This window comes from Furipterus horrens, unplaced genomic scaffold (assembly GCF_987537825.1).
Source record: "Furipterus horrens unplaced genomic scaffold, mFurHor1.1.pri manual_scaffold_2, whole genome shotgun sequence".
Classification (NCBI taxonomy): Eukaryota; Metazoa; Chordata; class Mammalia; order Chiroptera; family Furipteridae; genus Furipterus; species Furipterus horrens.
The window spans coordinates 33,972,034-33,989,294 of record NW_028327172.1 but is presented as its reverse complement, the minus strand read 5'-3'; the positions used below and the strand labels follow the sequence as shown (position 1 = coordinate 33,989,294).

Genomic DNA, 17,261 nt, shown 5'->3' with positions numbered 1-17,261 from the left:
ATTAGTGCAGAAGAATAATTTGCCAGAGATCATGTAACTTACTAGCAGAAGAAAGACTAGGCACAGACATCCTGAACCCAAGTCTAGGCTTCTTTCTGCCACTAGACATTTCTGTAATACTATTTTGTCTCCCGGTTGGGACTGCAGACCTTTAATAGAAGGGAGAACAAATTCTGCTGGGAGTAGATCAACAACCGTCATATCCATGTCTTGTCTTTTCCTGAGTTTGAAATCGTGGCTTCCCTGAGCCAAAGGGAACACACAAGTCTATGGAATTCATTCAGTGTCCTGGACAAAGTTGGTTAGGAAAATAAGTAAGAGATGGAGCAGGCATAGGTATCAGTAAAATAGCCTGAAAGCACTGGAAAGATCTATAGCTGCATATTTTTTCCAGTTATCTGTAGACCTTGTTGTTTTTGATTAACTGTAAGCTCTAGTTAAGCAACTAGATGTCAGATATAACAGTCAAGTGCAAGATTTGATGATCTACTAGTGATCACAATCTATTCCAGAGGTCAGCACAAAATAAAAAGATAGATGCCTGCTTCTTTTCTGTTACCTGAATTTTTAAAAGCAAAATAATAGTAAAATTAATTATAAAATTAATACATTTTCTTCCAGTCTTTTTGTAAATGCCAAAATGCCTATTTTTATGTAGTTGAGATTATAATGTATTTACATAATTGTGTCCTAAGCTTTATTCTCACCTATGTTACATTGTAAACATTATCACAAATCATTAAATATAATTTTAACTCTCTGTAACAGCTCATCACATAAGTATACCATAATAAATTTAATAATCTTTCTAATAGAAAAAAATTTAAACTAAACTAAATAAAGAAAAATATTTTAACTATAACTCTACTACACAAACACATTGGCCTTAACATTGTACTCTTAACCACATAAGGTAGATAGTACTACAATATTTGTGATATATTTGGATATACAGTAGTCCCTCTCTATATCGCGGTTCATTTATCGCAGCCTCACTGTATCCCAGGATTTTTAAAAATATTATATTTAATTATTTATCACAGATTTTTCGCTATATTGCAGGCTTTTGCGGTACTGTATACATACGTTGTTAAAGTTACATAGGTTTAAGAATGTAGAATATGTTTAAGAACATAAGTAGTATTTATAAAAGTGTGGAAAACGTTAATATGCGAGTAGGAAAGGTTAATAAGGGACTGGGAACGATTTATAAGTGTGTGGGAAGGGTTTATAAAGCCTTAAAATATAAATAAATACTAAAATAAGCGTAAGGTTCCTACTTCGCAGATTTTCACCTATCGCCGGGGGAGTGGGGTCTAGAACGTAATACCCGCAATGAGAGAGGGAATGCTGTATCACAAATCCAAGTCTCTACAGTCAGCACCCAGTCTTCAGATTACCCCTTCTACGGGACTGCCAATGACCTGAACTTCCCTTCCACAATAGATCTCTAAGACTTCCAAGGATGTACTTCCATTCTAAAATGCAGTCCATGAAAGTGCCCTGTTAGAAACTAATGTATCTGACAATCCACAACAGAACAAAATCTGACAATCTTAACAGAAAAACAGATGTTGTGTGGAGGCCAACTTAAAGAGCCCAGTTTCTTTTCTTTTCTTTTTTTTTGCCCTGGTTTCCACCCTTGCATTATAAATATCCCAAACAAGAGCTATAATTCTTCCAATAGTAGACTGTATGTTTGCTCTATCACACTACGGATCTGAACTGGTCTACCTGATCTTCTAAGACTAAGCTCTGGCTAAACGCAGTAATGAATACTACTATCTAACGTTTGCCTGTTCCTCTGTGTTTTTCCAAATACCAAAAATTTGGGTCATCTAATGGTGTCTCCACTCCATCTAGCCTTCAAACATAAACTCTAGAAACCTGAGTCTGCACAAGCATCACAAAGAATGACAGAGTTGGGTAGAGAGGAAAACTTGGAAGCAGTGTTTCTTTTCTCAAACCTCAATTACTCATCACTAAGTAAGGTAATGGCTTCCTATCCATGTGGACTTTCTTCCTCTCCATCATGTTCATTTTGTCAAACCCCATTTGATTCTTTCTATCCCCCAGTCTTCAGCTACTAAACCAATTAGCTGAGAGCAATCTCGACATTCATGATTCTCAGTGAAATGCAAGTGAGGAAGAAGGAGGAGCTGACAGCCAGCCACAGAATGAAAAAAAGGTCCTTTAGGACAAACAAATACCAGAACCAACAGCTGGAGATGCTTCCTCTCCTTGAAGTTTCAGGTCCCTGACTGCTTCCTCAGACACCATTCAATTATGCTAATCCTAAAGTGCCCTATATTTAACTAACTCTTTGTGCATCACCAAATGGCTTCTGCCACATCCAGCTTAAAAAATACCAAACTAGTACTTACTTCATCTTTTATCAAATCACAATACTAAAGGAATGTTTTACCATTTAGGTAACTGGCTCTTGACATCACAATTTTTGAAAGGGGACAAATTTATCAACAATTATGGAAACTAAAATCAGTTTTCTTGGTCTCCCGCCACCCCCATTTTCCTATGAATAATACAACTAAAAAATGTATAAGGAGGAGCCAACTTTTGTGTGGCTGGGAAATGAATGATGCTATTACAGTACAAAGTATGCCTGGCCTGTTAGAGTTCTTTAGAAGAGTTTATCCACCTTGTCAACATGTTCAAGCACAGGCAAGTCAGCCTAGCTGAGAGCCCTTTCCATGTGCACTAATCTCAGCCATCATAGCGAACTCATCTGTATATGTTTTAAAAGGAAAATTTGTCACCAGAGTGTATGTTTAACAAAAGTCATGGATATGCCCTAAGAGGACTTTACCCTTTATTCTGACCTGTGAGTTTCTTAACTTTTGTTGTTTAATATTACAACTTTAACATTTTCTTAATGGACTGGGTGGTGGATAAAATGAATTCAGTGTCTCCAAGTGAGGGAGACATTACACCTTTTGCATCGTTTATTTTCTTTTATTTTGAACAAGTAAAAATATCTGACTCTAAACATTAATAACTTTGTAGGAGTTACCTTATGTGAATTAAAAATGGTTATGTCAGTACATCCCTTCAGAATTAAAAAAATATTTCCCTGTGCTATATCAAGTGTCACACAGTATATCAATTTTTATTTCCCATCTCTCAAGCCTGGTATGCATACTGTTTAGCTTCTTAAATTCTAAGTATAGACATAATTCACAAAAGCTGGGCAAATGCTTGACTTCCAGGAGATGGCATACATAAGATTTATATGAACAACTTTATTTTAAACAAGAAGGACTTTTGCATTTTATGCTGCTACATCACATAACTTCATCTGTGTGTGTATGTGTTCCCCCCCCCCCCAAAGGCTATAAAATAAACTGGAAAGGTTCATTTACTATCTCTCTAACTTCACAAGCACTAGTGATCTGAGAGAAAGGCCCATTTTAGTGTGAAAGGTGAGAATTTGACCCTATTTTCCAGAATAATCTCCAGGAATCTCTGTCTCATTCCCGGACAGCTATTTCTGAGTGCCCGATAAACCTTACTTGCCTCTCACTGATCACGGAAATACCTCTCAGTCAGCAGCCAGAGAAAATCATTGCTCTTTCTTTTCCTCTAGATTATCATGATGAAAATAATTGATTAAAGTATATCCTCATTGATTATCCTATATTTCATCACTAATTTGTGGGTTCTAATCATGCATGTGTATATGATACAAACATGCTTATATGTGCTGATACAAATATGTACATGTATGTTTCTTTTGGGTCTCTGAAATTATTCCTATACCTAGTATACAAGAACAGCAACAACAATAATGGTAGTGATAGATACTATGCACTGAACACTTACTAGAGGCTTTATACAACAATCTCTAATCAACTAGTGAGGTACCAAAATTACCCATCTTTTAGGAATTATAACATCCAGGCTCAGAGACATTAAGTAATTTATCTCACGGATAGTAAGTGGCAAAACAATCACAGAGCTAATAAGTAGTAGAAATAAAATCTAAATCTTGATTTATTTGTCTCAAATGCTTTTCCTGGTTCTACAAAAATTTTAATTGCATACACTCTGAAGCAATGTATCTTAACCTCTATATCTTCTACTTATATGTACAAATGTAGTTTAAAAATGCATTTACATTCATAAATTTTTCACATATGTCAAGTTGTAGTCAACTGCATAGCGAATATTTTTTAAACACAAATAAAAAACAGGTTGATTTCTTGGGTTAAAATTCATTCTGTTTAGATAATAGAAGTCAAAGGGCATCTAGAATTTATTTTCTAAAAAAATTTATCTTATTATAAAAACTATGTTGTGTTTTCATTTTAAATATCTCTCCCAAAGGCACAAATCTGATACCAACAAATTCATATCTTGCCAGTATACCCACATGTAAATAAAAATCAAGTTATTAAAACTAAGTTTATTAAAATTGTTTGAGCAATAATCCATTATATGCTTTCTAGCCATTAAGTAAAGTAGCTGTGACCAAAGTCAAGAATTATTTGCTTAAGTTATGCTCCAAAACTTACTCTATCTATAGGTAGGTAGGTAGACAGGTAGGTAAGTAGATAAATACATAGATAGTCTAAACAATTTAGAATTCACATTTAATAATTTAATCTGCATTACGCTGTATAAAGCAGTACTTCTCAATCTTGATTGTCCTCTAGAATCATCTGGAGAGCTTTTAACGGTCACCATCTGGGACTGTACCCAGACCAATTAAATCAGAATCTCTGGAATGGGATTTAGACATCAGTATTTTTAAAAGGCTTCCAAGTGATTACAAGGTACAGCCAAGACTGAGAACCACTGGAATCAAATGCTGTCACTATGTCAGCTGGAGAAGGTAGCTGCAAAAAAAAAAAAAAAAAAAAAAAGTATTAACATTAAAGGTGACTGACCCTCAATAATGTCACTGATATCGCTTTACAGCCTGCAGAAAGTCATCTAATCAACTATCTAAGGACTTTATATGTAAATACTTAAAGAGTCACTCAGCCATGAGGACATGTCATACTACCCTGCAAAAAGCTTCCAATTATGTTCTTTATCTCTTTCCTGGTGGGTCTGCGCCCACAGTTATTGTAGTTCTTGGGTATAACCTGATTCTAATAACAAATCTTCCTTTTTATTTCCATTTAAAAATAAAGGGAATGTAATGAGATTTTTAGATGGTAGGTACTATTTTTCCACATTTTGCAGACTAGGAAAATAAAGTGCACTAAGATTTATTCAAGCCACAAAAAGGGCAAATTGAGACACAACCTGGAATGTTGAAAACAGTACTAGAGTAGGAGTCAAGAAAGTTGGGTTCCACTCATGGCTCTGACAATATTTAGCTTTTTAAATTTGGACAAGTCTGTGGTTTGTGCCTCAGTTTCCCTGTGTAAACTAAAGGATTTGGACTAGAAAAAGAGTTTCAAAGAAATCTCAAAGAAACACAAAAGTGGGGACTCACATATATTTGGAAATGTTTTATTTTACCAAATAAAATTACTGGAAAGCAAAAAGAAACAAAGCACATACCATTTATTATCACCTTTACTTCAATAAAAAGAAAGGGCATTTTAATTCCAAAGAACATAGAAAAACAATCTCAGGGTTATTTTTGAGTCAAACTTATGATAAACTCACTATATTGTTATCCAACAGGAATAGCTATCAGTGAGTGAGAACCATGAGGGCCTCTGGCTCATGCTTTCAAGTCTGACACTCTGTGGGAGAGGAAGCATGGTGGAGGGGAACATTTAATACCTCGTAGTGTAGTGCTCTTGCAAAAGTTTCCCAAAATTCCATTATTAAAGAACTACCTTCATAATTTTTGCCATACTGAAGTACTTACTCAATTACTGTTAGCTTAAAGTTGTTATTTAAATTGACTATTTTTTTTCTTCATTACATTTATTTCAAAAGGAACTTTATATTACTATCTCAAATGGAACACTAAAGTCAGTTGTCATAAATAAAAGCTAACCAGATAACCATGAAAATAAAAGTTTTATTTTATTTAAATTCTAGGTAAACACTATTGCTTGCAAAGGCCCTGAGACTAAGGTGATCTCTCTGTCTCCTACAAAGAAGATTAGCACATCCCAGAAAGGAATTAAAGACTAACTAAACTGAGCCCTCGATATAATCAGAGAGATCAAGAAAAAAGTAGAAAAGAGACCCCTTTTCCATGGGGAGTGATTCATTGTTGTGTAACGCCACATGCTGGCACCGCCGGGGTCATGTGCCCACTCTGCACCATCCGCTCCCGCCTCTGAAGAGGTACAGCGCAAAGACTTTGGTTTCCCTGAATTTTTAGTATCACTAGTTTGAGAGAGAGCTGGAGAGTGGAATCTGAGAGATAAGCACAAGTAGATAAGATGGAGAAGGGAGGGTCAGCTGATGGGGGCTGGGGAATCTGAAGGATAGTGCCTGAAAAGCACTGAAATTCACATCAGCTTCGGGTCTGCTGAATAAGACCTTTGCCATAAGGCCACGTTTAGAAAACGGGCTGCAAGCCGATTAATAATTCTATGTAGTAGCTCATAGGATCTGGTCAGGTATCACTTCTCCTTATTTCTAAATCCACTCCAACTTTAACAAACAGTCTAGCATGATTAACTAAAGCGAAGTTCCAGACCCACAATAATAATTTATGTTTTTAGCAGTGAAGGCCATTGCTAGCCATGAAGTGTAGCAGCTTTACCTATGCTTTATAATTCAGAAATTTCACTATTAAAATGTATAAAGCAAGCTATGGAGCATCTATCATTACTTTAAAAGTTAATTAGATTACATAAAAGAAATAATTAGATTTGCATTTTTATCTTGGCTTTAAACTTCCAAAGAAGATCACAACAGCCTGCCTGTGGGCAATTAAAAACAGCATACAGCAGAAAAATAGAGGAGAGAGGGTCTGTTTTTCCTGGCTAATTCATGATTGAAGATAGAATTACAAAATATTTTAAGGGCTTGCTGAAGCTGGGGGCTAATCCTAAACTTCTAAGCTTTGTTTATAACCCTCATTTCATTGCAAGAGAGTATCAGATACAAGGACGGTGCCAACAGAAGTATCAAATTACTTCCAATGGGTTTATTTGTTCCTTTCAGAGACTGTTGGAAGGAGATCCGTTACCTGATCAATAACACACAAAAAAGGACTATTCACTAGAGCCAAAACAGGAGCACTGTAATTGCTTTTTGTTTATCAATGCTAAATACAATTAACAAAGAGATACAACATAAGACAGAGGGACTATGTGAGACTGGGAGGCTCCTGACTTGCCTCAGTTTTTCCGTTGGCTGCGTCAGCCATCTCCAACAGACAATAAAAAGGCAAAGTCCAGCTCTTAAAATTAGAGGTCAATTAGATACTGAATGATGAAGCATATGGTCAAATATATATCTATTATTATTATCCTAGCAAAAAATTAATTAACCAGGTCATGCAGGCCATGAAGGCTAATGTATAATGTAATTATTTCTGATCTTTAGACAACTCCTCCACATAAATGGTAGTCCTTATTCTGCTCAGCAGATACCTGCAATGCCTATAGTTAATCATATTGAAGGAAACAAAAGGCAAGGTTTGTCTCCTAAAAAGGTGAGAGTACATCTCTAATGATTCTATCTAATGGCTTAAGAACAATCACCTCCTTGCTTATAATATTAATATCTCTTCTGGTTAATAGACAGGAAGAAAGAAGACACATTTAACGGTGTTCTACCATGTGACAAACACAGAGACAAAATGTATAAATAGCACACAGGATTATATTATAACCAAAACAGAAAACAGTAGGTATGAAAAAATATTCATATATCCTTAAGAAGAGAGAAGCAACAGAGAAGAGACCAACACTTGGTTTTGTAAATAAGCAGCATGCACTACAGCATTTAAAAGAAAGTTTTTGTGTAAGACCAAGAATATCTGCACTGCAGCAGCAATGGCATTTAGTTCAGGACTCTCACAACTGAGCTCACCGATTAATGAACGTATTAAAAGATGAGAGGAGGGCAATTATTACTGTATATTAACCATAAAAATTAACAAAGAGCTAAGAATTTCAAATCTCACAATTATACCCTGGAAGGTAGATATATATGAGTTGACTAAATCGTTGGCCCTCGCCCAGGAAGCCTTATGCCCAAATAAAATCTCAACCAGCCAGTCCATTCTCAAGAGACAATTGTTGTTCGGTCAGCGATATGAGGAGAGGACACTCTCTGTATAGCACACAATACGAGCCACTTGAATACCATTAAAATTGGGGTCTGAACATACATAAATAATTGGATAACACCATTCATGCCCAGAGAGGTAGGTTTTTCACAAAGATATTTTAATGAGCTGGATTCTCTTGCAAAGATTAAGTTCTAGCAGCAAAATACCATCATTAAATGTGTTCCCATTGTCATGCTATCAAAACCAAAGAATGGGGTGTGTGGTGTCCATGAAGAGTATCTTCTCTAGATTCAAAACCCATGACGCAGTCAAATGATGGTAAATGAATAAATATATGGATGAATCAAAAAATCAGGATTCATAAAATATGTTCTGTTTTGCTTAGACTAGACTTACAGGGGCAGACAAAGTAGGTTTACAGTTGTAAGTACACAAAACATATAGTTTATTCCTGTATTATTATTTATTAATTATTATATTATTTATTTGTATTATAACTGTAAACCTACTTTTGCCTACCCCGTATACATAATAGCTGATTAAAATACTGTGAATATGCTTTGATATGTCCAATGAATTAGAAGTATATTTTGTTTTCTAATCAACATAACTCATAAATAAAATTCTTTAAGAGACTAGCTAAGGGATTGGGTAGAAGGAGGATGACATTTGAAGCGGTTATCTGTCCTTTGGAATTACAGCATGAGACTCAACATTCCTAGCTCCATGAATCTATATTCAATGATCTATTAGATTTGCTTTCCATAGAGTTGATAAATACTGTGCTCTTTTTGTCCTAAAAATAGCAAAAATGTCCTAACTTTTTGGTGGGATCCATCCACATTGGGGGAATTACTTAATATGTAACCAATGAGAGGAATCAGCATTTTCCTCAAAGCACAAAAAAGGATTTGAATTCAGTGAGCAAATAGCCTCCTAAAAGATCTGTTCATATTAAAGCATTTTCATAATCATTTAAAAGTTACTAACCTGATTTTTTAATGGTAAAAATGGACTCTTCAAAAATATTAAAATATTAGTTCACAAAATCATTCCTCTTACTTTTTAAACAAGACTTACATGGTTTTAAAAGTATGTCTTTAAAACTTAGTTAGGCTTTACCAAGGCACATTATGTTAAAAATGATATTCGAAGAAGAAAAAAAAATATATATATATATAAAATAAAATAATTTTAACTGCATATATAAATATTGAATGAGTACAGATAAAATAAGCCAGTAAAACAGCATTACAATAGTATCTTAATCTTGCCTTTTCCTATTTCTAATTAAAAATCCTGCTTTTAAATTTGTGCAAATCATTCAGGTTGTCATTTGTCTCCATTACAATAGGCCCAGATGTATTTGTGGTTGTTGCAAGAGGTTAGATACTCTTTTCCTTCTTTCTATTACAGCTTGCAAATTCCAAAACAATAGTACTAATTCAGAAGTCAGTATTCTGAACTAGATGTAAAGGACAATCTTGAATGTAACCACCTGACAATCATGATCCAGAGCCAATTGCCAAGGCTTTATCTTGCTGACCATGTTAACTAATAGGTTCTAGGACTCAAGATTTTAAGAAAAGAAAAATAGTCAAACTTGCTCAAATTGTCTCCGTATTCATTTGCTTTCAGAAGAGAAGTTAGGTTCAGTATTTATTATCTTACTCAGTTCTGTTCTGTTTTCAAAAGGGAGAATGTTTCTTTCAATCTCATTTTCATGTTTTGCTCAAAAAAGATATTAAAAATTAGCCCCAAAATAATCTCTCCCCTAAACTTGACCATGTCTATGGCTTACCAAAAACCATTTTTGAAAATGCAGTTAATCCATCCCCCTTTCAAAAAAAATAACTTACAGTATGAATATAAAATAAAGTGTCAGAGATAGAATACAACGTGTTGTGTAAGGAGTGTTTTATAGCATTTAAAAAATTCTTTGAATGGTCTCATACTGATAAGATAAATACTGGCAAGATATGCAGTACACAGTAGCTCAGGACAGAAGGAACTGTTAACACAGGTTATTGCTTCCTCTTATTTTTTCCAATATGAATTGTGGTTACAAAGAATCCTATATTTCTAAAGTGAATATAACTCTTAACACTTTGACTTTCTCTATGATTTTATAATTTATGCTACTGAGATCGAGTGCTGATTAGCTTCAATTAAAAAAAAATTAAACATTGAGAAATATCCACAAATGTTAAAAGCAATTAAACTATTAGAAAACTTGGAACAATAATTTTTTTTATCTCCTCAAATTGAATATTCTGATGAATAATATTTTAAGGTCAAGTTCTAGTTTCTTGAAAAAGACATCAATTTCATGTAGTCAAGCTGTAACTATAAAACCATATGTAATCAATAAACAGTAATAAAATTTCATAAAAATACTTGAATTGGTTGCTATCCGAGAGCATCAATACCACAAGCAAACATCGATTAAGACAGCCACTTAATACAAACAACATTGAACTAATAAGTGAAATACATTCAAAATAAAGAAGTAAGTAATAAAGAGGTAGTAAAATCATTAATAATAAATAACTAATGTGAGAACATCTCAGGGAACTTCTTCCATTACTGCTTTACTACTATGAGAAACAGAGAGAACTAAATGATCAGGTTATTTAACACCTACTGGGTTTTTAGAGAGGGAGCTAAAGAAAAACGTAGGAAGCCACAGGCTAAACATCTTGACCTTAGTAGTAGGAGACACACTGAAAATTCTAATAAGGGCAGAACAAGGGAACACCTGGACAGTTATTTAATTAAGTATCTCAGCATGAGTTATAAAAGAGATAGCAGAATGAGAAATTATTCCAAGATTTAATTGTAAAGGCTGACTGTCAAAATTGCCAGAGACATTCCATTTTCTCTACATTTGAAATCTTTATTTTGAAACATATGGACTTGCATATGGAAGATAGTATCAGAACTAATTTTAAAACAACCACCACAACAACAAACCACTGGTTAAAACCTCCTCGTGAACATAGCTAAATTCGGTACAGGTACTTCTTCGGGCACTAAATTGGTATTTTAAATGCAGTAAGTACTACCTGGAACACTAAGTATGATTAACAAAAGGAAGCAAGGATCTAAGTTAAAATCACTGGCTTTCATTAATATGGTAGGAGATTAGAGTAAGCTATGACATTATGCGAATGATTAAGAATACAGAAAGGTGTAATATTAATCTCAAGGAAGGGAATAATAAAATTCAGACTATACTGCCACAACTAAGCTGAATTACAGATCCCAGTGGTTAGAAAATACCCACAGCAGCCAAGAGAAACCACAGAGACTGTGGTGGGTACTTACAACTCTGGCATCAGTGTTCCTGAGGATTAATCACCAGACAACCACACCTATGTTCCTATTCAAAAATGGAGACCACTTCCTTACCTATCTCAAAAAGCTGTGAGGTGAATTAACCACCAAGTATCTAAAGGAATGACGGAAATCAAAATTCCTTCCCAGGACATTGTCATTATGACCTATTTACACTGTTACCGTGTTACAACAAAAAAGAGAATTTCTAAATTGTGTTACAATTATTCAGAAACCAGTTACTTTTCCTTCTAGACTGTAAGCTCCTTGAAGACAATTATTTGTTAATCTTTACATTTCCTTCAGCATCTAACAGAAATGCAATTAATATCTGTTGAAGAACAAATTAATTATGACCAACATTTTCCCAGGTGATAAGATTGTTCTCACAACTAGCCCAATCAGAAAGTCCTAACAAGTAAATAAACATAAGCTTCCCCCCACGATACTGTTAGATGGTAAAATACAAAGCAGAAATTGGTTTGTGGCAATCAAAATGGGTTTCCACTAAGTTGTGTTAGGCAAATGACAGAAAGAAAAAAAAGATACTGTTTTTTCTGCCTATGCATCACGTCACAAAGAATGCTTAGACCACCACTTAGTCGATATTTCCTACATCCACTCACACAACTGTATACAACATTCTTGAATAGTAGCCATATTGGTGCTGTTTACAAGAGAGGATGCATTTGCAGCATTTTAAATTCCATTTTCAAGGAGGAAAGTACCCAAGTATAATCAGAGGAGAGTAATAAAGTACACTGACCTGGATCTGTTGCTGCAGGAGATTAATTTTGTGCTGCTGTTGCAGAAGTTGCTGCTGTTGTCTTGCAATCTATCAGAAATAAAGTTACATTAAGTTAAAATGAAATGCTTACACCTTTGCCATTACCTCAGGCACCTCTCCTAGTATTACAAGAATGCTTTACTGCACTTCTCTGTGAAAGAGTTCCTATAAAATGAGAGAGGCAGAATCAGAAATTTGGGGAAAAGGAAAAATTTCAAACAGGTGCCATTTCTCTGCTTACCCCTAACTCTTTATCTGTAGGTGAAAACTATCCCTTGTATTACATTGGTCAGCAGCTCATCTATGTCTACACTGATTATCTGGAAGGAATGGGGGTTTTGAAATCTGACCCTTGGAAAATAAAGACGGAAAAACTCTGGCTACATTTTTCTAAAGATCTTAATTGAACATAAAAAAGTAAAATCTGTAAGCAGAGACAGGAAAGACATTTCTATCAATTATAATATCGTTGACTCCAGTGAAACCTTTTCTAATGTAAAGAATTTCAGAACTGAAAGGACAAATATCGTCAAGGGAGTACCAAGAAAACACAGTAAAATATCAAAAATAGTTATCTCTTTTCGTTGATTTACAAATGTACACCAATGAAGTGATGTACAAAGCCTTTTAAAACAAAATTTAATATTTAACCCTTTATCTTTCTGAGGGTAATGTGTTATATTCCCTTGCTTCATCCACCAACAAGCAAGTTCAACATCTTAACACATCATCTGGTCTATAAAAAGAAATATTAACTGCTTCATGCAAACCCCACCGAAAACTGAATCTGACCCTCCGGAGAGCAAACAACTTGTTTAGGATAATGGTGTCTACTATGAAACATGAGTTAGGCATCAGGCTGCTTATTGCCTCAAAAGCTGAGCTGCTATAGTTTGAGGCCCAAGGGGATACCCTTCAGTGAGAACACACTCCAACCTAGAAAGTCAGAGAGAAAAGTGCCCAGAGAGGACTTAGACTGATTTAGTGGTGCCTTTTAGGCAGGTGTTATGAGGTTTTTTTTTTTTTTCCTTTTTCCTTTTTCTTTTTCCAAAAGCCAATATTCTTCAATGAGCAATGTTGGAAGTGAAAACGAATGTGGATCAACCCCCAGCTGTATGCTTTGAGTATTTTTGGTGCTTTAGCCTAGAGTAGAGGAAAACACCCTAATTACATTTTCATTCCACAGAAGATGACAAAATAGCGGTCTGCTCCCAACTATTCCTTTAAGGTTTCTGGTGATGACTGCCTCATACCGGAAGTCATGATAAAGCTGTCCCTAACTGTTTGAGAAATGGGACCATTCCTCCTCAAAGCTCTATAAGCAAAATGGAAACAGTATATAATAAGGTTGGAAAGGCCCACTTTGCTTGTCATCATTCAAATCAGAAATAGGCACTGGTGGGTTGGAGAGATGGGTGAAAAAGGTGAAGGAATTAAGAAGTACAAATTGGTGGTTGCAGAATAAATATGTGGATGTAAAATACAGCATAGGGAATGTAGTCACTAATATTCTAATAACTATGTATGGTGTCAGATGGGTACGAAACTTATCAGGGGGAACACTTAATAAGTTATGTAATGTCTAATCACCGGGGTGTACACCTGAAACTAATATAATATTGTATGTCAACTGTAATTGAAAAATAAAAAATGATTTAAATTAAAAAAGAAATGGACAACTCTGTGACTTTAGGTTTGGATGCTGGATCCTCTGAATATTTATTTCCTCTTAGCAAACCAGTGAAACACCACTAGGCATCTAATATTGATGGTCCCTCCTAAATGATAAAGTGCTGCATAGAAATGCATCCAGAGCACCACAGTGCAATTACTATCATCCACTCTAGACGTATGGCTTTGACACAGTGAAGTATGGTACATAAGCACCATGTGGCTCAAATTCTGAATTTTATTTGCCAATCGGTTGAGCTACATGCTCGCTTCATTGAGCATGACAACCTAGTTTTAAGTGTCATTTAATTTTCATTTTGAAATATAATTACAAAGTGTTCACTGTAAGATATCACTCGTCTGCAAATGTGTCAAGATTAATTTGTGCTAGCTTATTCACAAGTGTCAATAGTTAATTACTGTGTCATCTCTGGATGGCTAAATGACATTCTAACTTCTGATTTTTTACAGTGTTCCTTTATGTTATTTTCCATTAGGGGCTGAGTCCATATTCCTACATGTGGGCAAATATTCAAGCATATAAAATACCAGACGTCACAACTCATTAAAATCAACAGAGCATATATTGCTCTATATACCCCTATAAAATACATTTAACTGAAAAGATAATTCCAGTAATAATGTCAGATTCCTAAAAACTGCACATTAATTTGGGTCTGTCTGATCTAAAGCATCAGGGACTACTCTATAGGACCACTGTTGTTACATTAATGTACTCTTAAGAGACAGGAAAAACATTTGGAAAAGTGACCTATTTTTAAAAAGTTATACATTTAAATTTTGCTCCTTTTTCTCCTTTCTCACTTCTAAATCAATAAAGTCAAATTCTTACAGGAGCCATGTGCTAATTTGTTTTCGATGATTTACCTGTGCTATGAATAGAGTGACCATATAATTTAGCATCCAAACCAGGACAACATTTGCAAGTGGAGGTAGGATTATTAATACTTACTCTAAAAAATAGATGTGTGATCACCATAGCTTTAAAGTTAGAAAAAAATACATTGGATCTGTGTGCTAGAAGATCCTCACAGTTTTTCTAAACCAGCACCCTCTTTTCTAGATGAGAAGAGTAAGGCCCAGAGAGAAGTGACCTTCTCAAGGTTAAGCTACAGTCGGAATACGTGTGCTGCCTCTGTGAACAAGTATCCCTGAATAATGAATCAAATCCAAATGTTCTCCAACAACATTATCATTCCAGTATGCCCAGGTGCCATGATGCCTTTCTTAGTCCTCTCTTTATCCCCTCAGTATTCTTGAAGACATGATTTACAAATGGCTTCTCTCTTCCCTTCTTCCTCTTCTTTTTTGGGGAACACTTATGACAAATAAACCAATCAACGTGATCACTTGCTGAGCTTGGCGCATTCCACACCTCCAGTGTGTCAGCGCCTTTTGCTGGGCTCACCTGTTCTTGCTGTTGGCGAGCAAGGTCCATTTGCTGCCGTTGTTTCTCAATTTGTGAGGCTGCCAGTTTTTTCTGTTCATCATGCGCTGCCAGGAGCTGCTCCCGTAAACTGATCAGCTGGGTGATCATGGTAGAGAGCTGCCGTTCCTTTTCTGCCAGGCTCTCAGGTGTACCTAAAATGGAAACAAGAAAATATCTCACAAGTTTGAGAAAAGTATGAATGAACTGGGGAAAGGGTAGGAGGGGGAGAGGATTAGAAGACACCTAAAGATACAGCAGAATAACTGGAGGTCATCGTGAGTGTAGGAACATTACAGAGTAGAAATGTAACGGACGCTATGGTTAGTCATTGCCCCTGCCAAGAAAAAGTATTGTTGCCAGTACAATTCTCACTCTCCCCTCTTACTATTAAAAATGAAACAAAGCAAAGAAGCAGAATTATCTACCCCATTCTCTGCCTTTCACCATACTCCTCTTTCCTCCTCCCCCAAATTTATCAGATCAAGCTAGGAAACAAATGATACTTAATACTAAAGATTAGAAACTATGGGTTGTATTAATATTCTATAATCACTTCTACCCTCAGTGACTGACATAGGATGTAAGACATAGTAGGTGCTTAATAAATGTTATTTAAGGAATTTTCTCGTCATTGCCCTCATAAAATTTTTCTATTGTGCAAAGATCTAGCTCTAAAGCTCAGAAGTCAGGGGTCACACTCTTGGCCATGGAACGAAGAAGCAACTGCCTTGCCTCAGGTAAGAAAGAATTGAACCTTTTTTTTTTTCTTGTGAGGGGATCAAGCTAAAGTTCCCAAGTTCATCCTTAAAGGCAACAATGTTGCTTGGGGGGGCTCCCTCTCCCCTTTGTCATTTGTCATTCTTCAAAGGGAAAAAACACATTCAAGGTTGAAAAGGTTATGCATAAGGGTGTGCTGTTTAATGAATATGATGTCAGTGAACACTTATGGTATGCACTAATGGTGCTGAGCAGTCTTTTTATGGGCAAATTGCACAGCTCTCCTAAGTAAAGGGTACAGAATCCTTTTGTGAATCTAAATTAGAGCATTTTACCACAGCATAAGATAAAAATTTCAACCCACTGTATCTGAGCCACACAGGTTTCATTATGAAGAAATGATCTATGATTTGAAAGCTTTCAGAAAGATGCCACCAGCTGTCAAAGGGGACAAAGATTGCAGATTTTTGTGCATGTGGAAGTAGAGACTTCCAATCTCCTTATGAAACCCCCATCACTCCTGCTAAGAAAGCACCAGGGTAATCTGAGAAACTAAGAATATTTTAATTACGAGTGGCCATATTTTCTGAGTGGTCCCATGGAGAAAGGGAGTCTTCAGAAGATGCTGGCCAGCACTTGCTAGTATATGATTCCCACAGGGTAAGGCTTGTCAGCAGAGAAAATATGACATTTGGAACGACCTTAGGATTCTTTCTTTTTTCAATTCTCACCTAATGATATGTTTATTGATTTTTGAGAGAGAGAAAGGGGGAGAGAGAGAAATATTGATCAGTTGCCTCCTGGACAGACCCCCACCTGGAATCAAACCCACAACCTAGATATGTGCCCTGACCAGGAATTGAACCCACAATCTTTTGGTGTATGGGACAATGTTCTAACCAACTTAGCCATCTGGCCAGTGCTACGTTAGGATTCTTAATGCCAATCCAAATCCTAAATAAACAAACAAACTGTCAATATCTTTATCCCTTAAAGGTTCACTCAGTGGAAAGATGGCCTAAAATCAAAATTAGAAGAAAAATAAGATAATAGAGATGATGTTAGAAACCGTATTCCACTGATAACGGAACATATACTGTACCAACGAAAGTGACCAGCTG

At 35.6% G+C, this 17,261-nt stretch overlaps 1 protein-coding gene across 13 annotated transcripts in view; it reads right to left on the bottom strand.

The window, feature by feature from the left end:
• The window catches only part of SOX6 (SRY-box transcription factor 6), a 611,663-nt gene that overhangs the window by 188,830 nt on the left and 405,572 nt on the right, over positions 1–17,261 (bottom strand). For all 13 annotated transcript variants that reach the window (XM_090263661.1, XM_090263689.1, XM_090263681.1 and 10 more), the window contains 2 exons: positions 15,403–15,575; positions 12,282–12,350 (listed from right to left, as the gene is read on the bottom strand). In XM_090263661.1, coding sequence (XP_090119787.1) covers positions 12,282–12,350; positions 15,403–15,575 — 242 coding nt within the window. The remainder of the gene's footprint in view (positions 1–12,281; positions 12,351–15,402; positions 15,576–17,261) is intronic.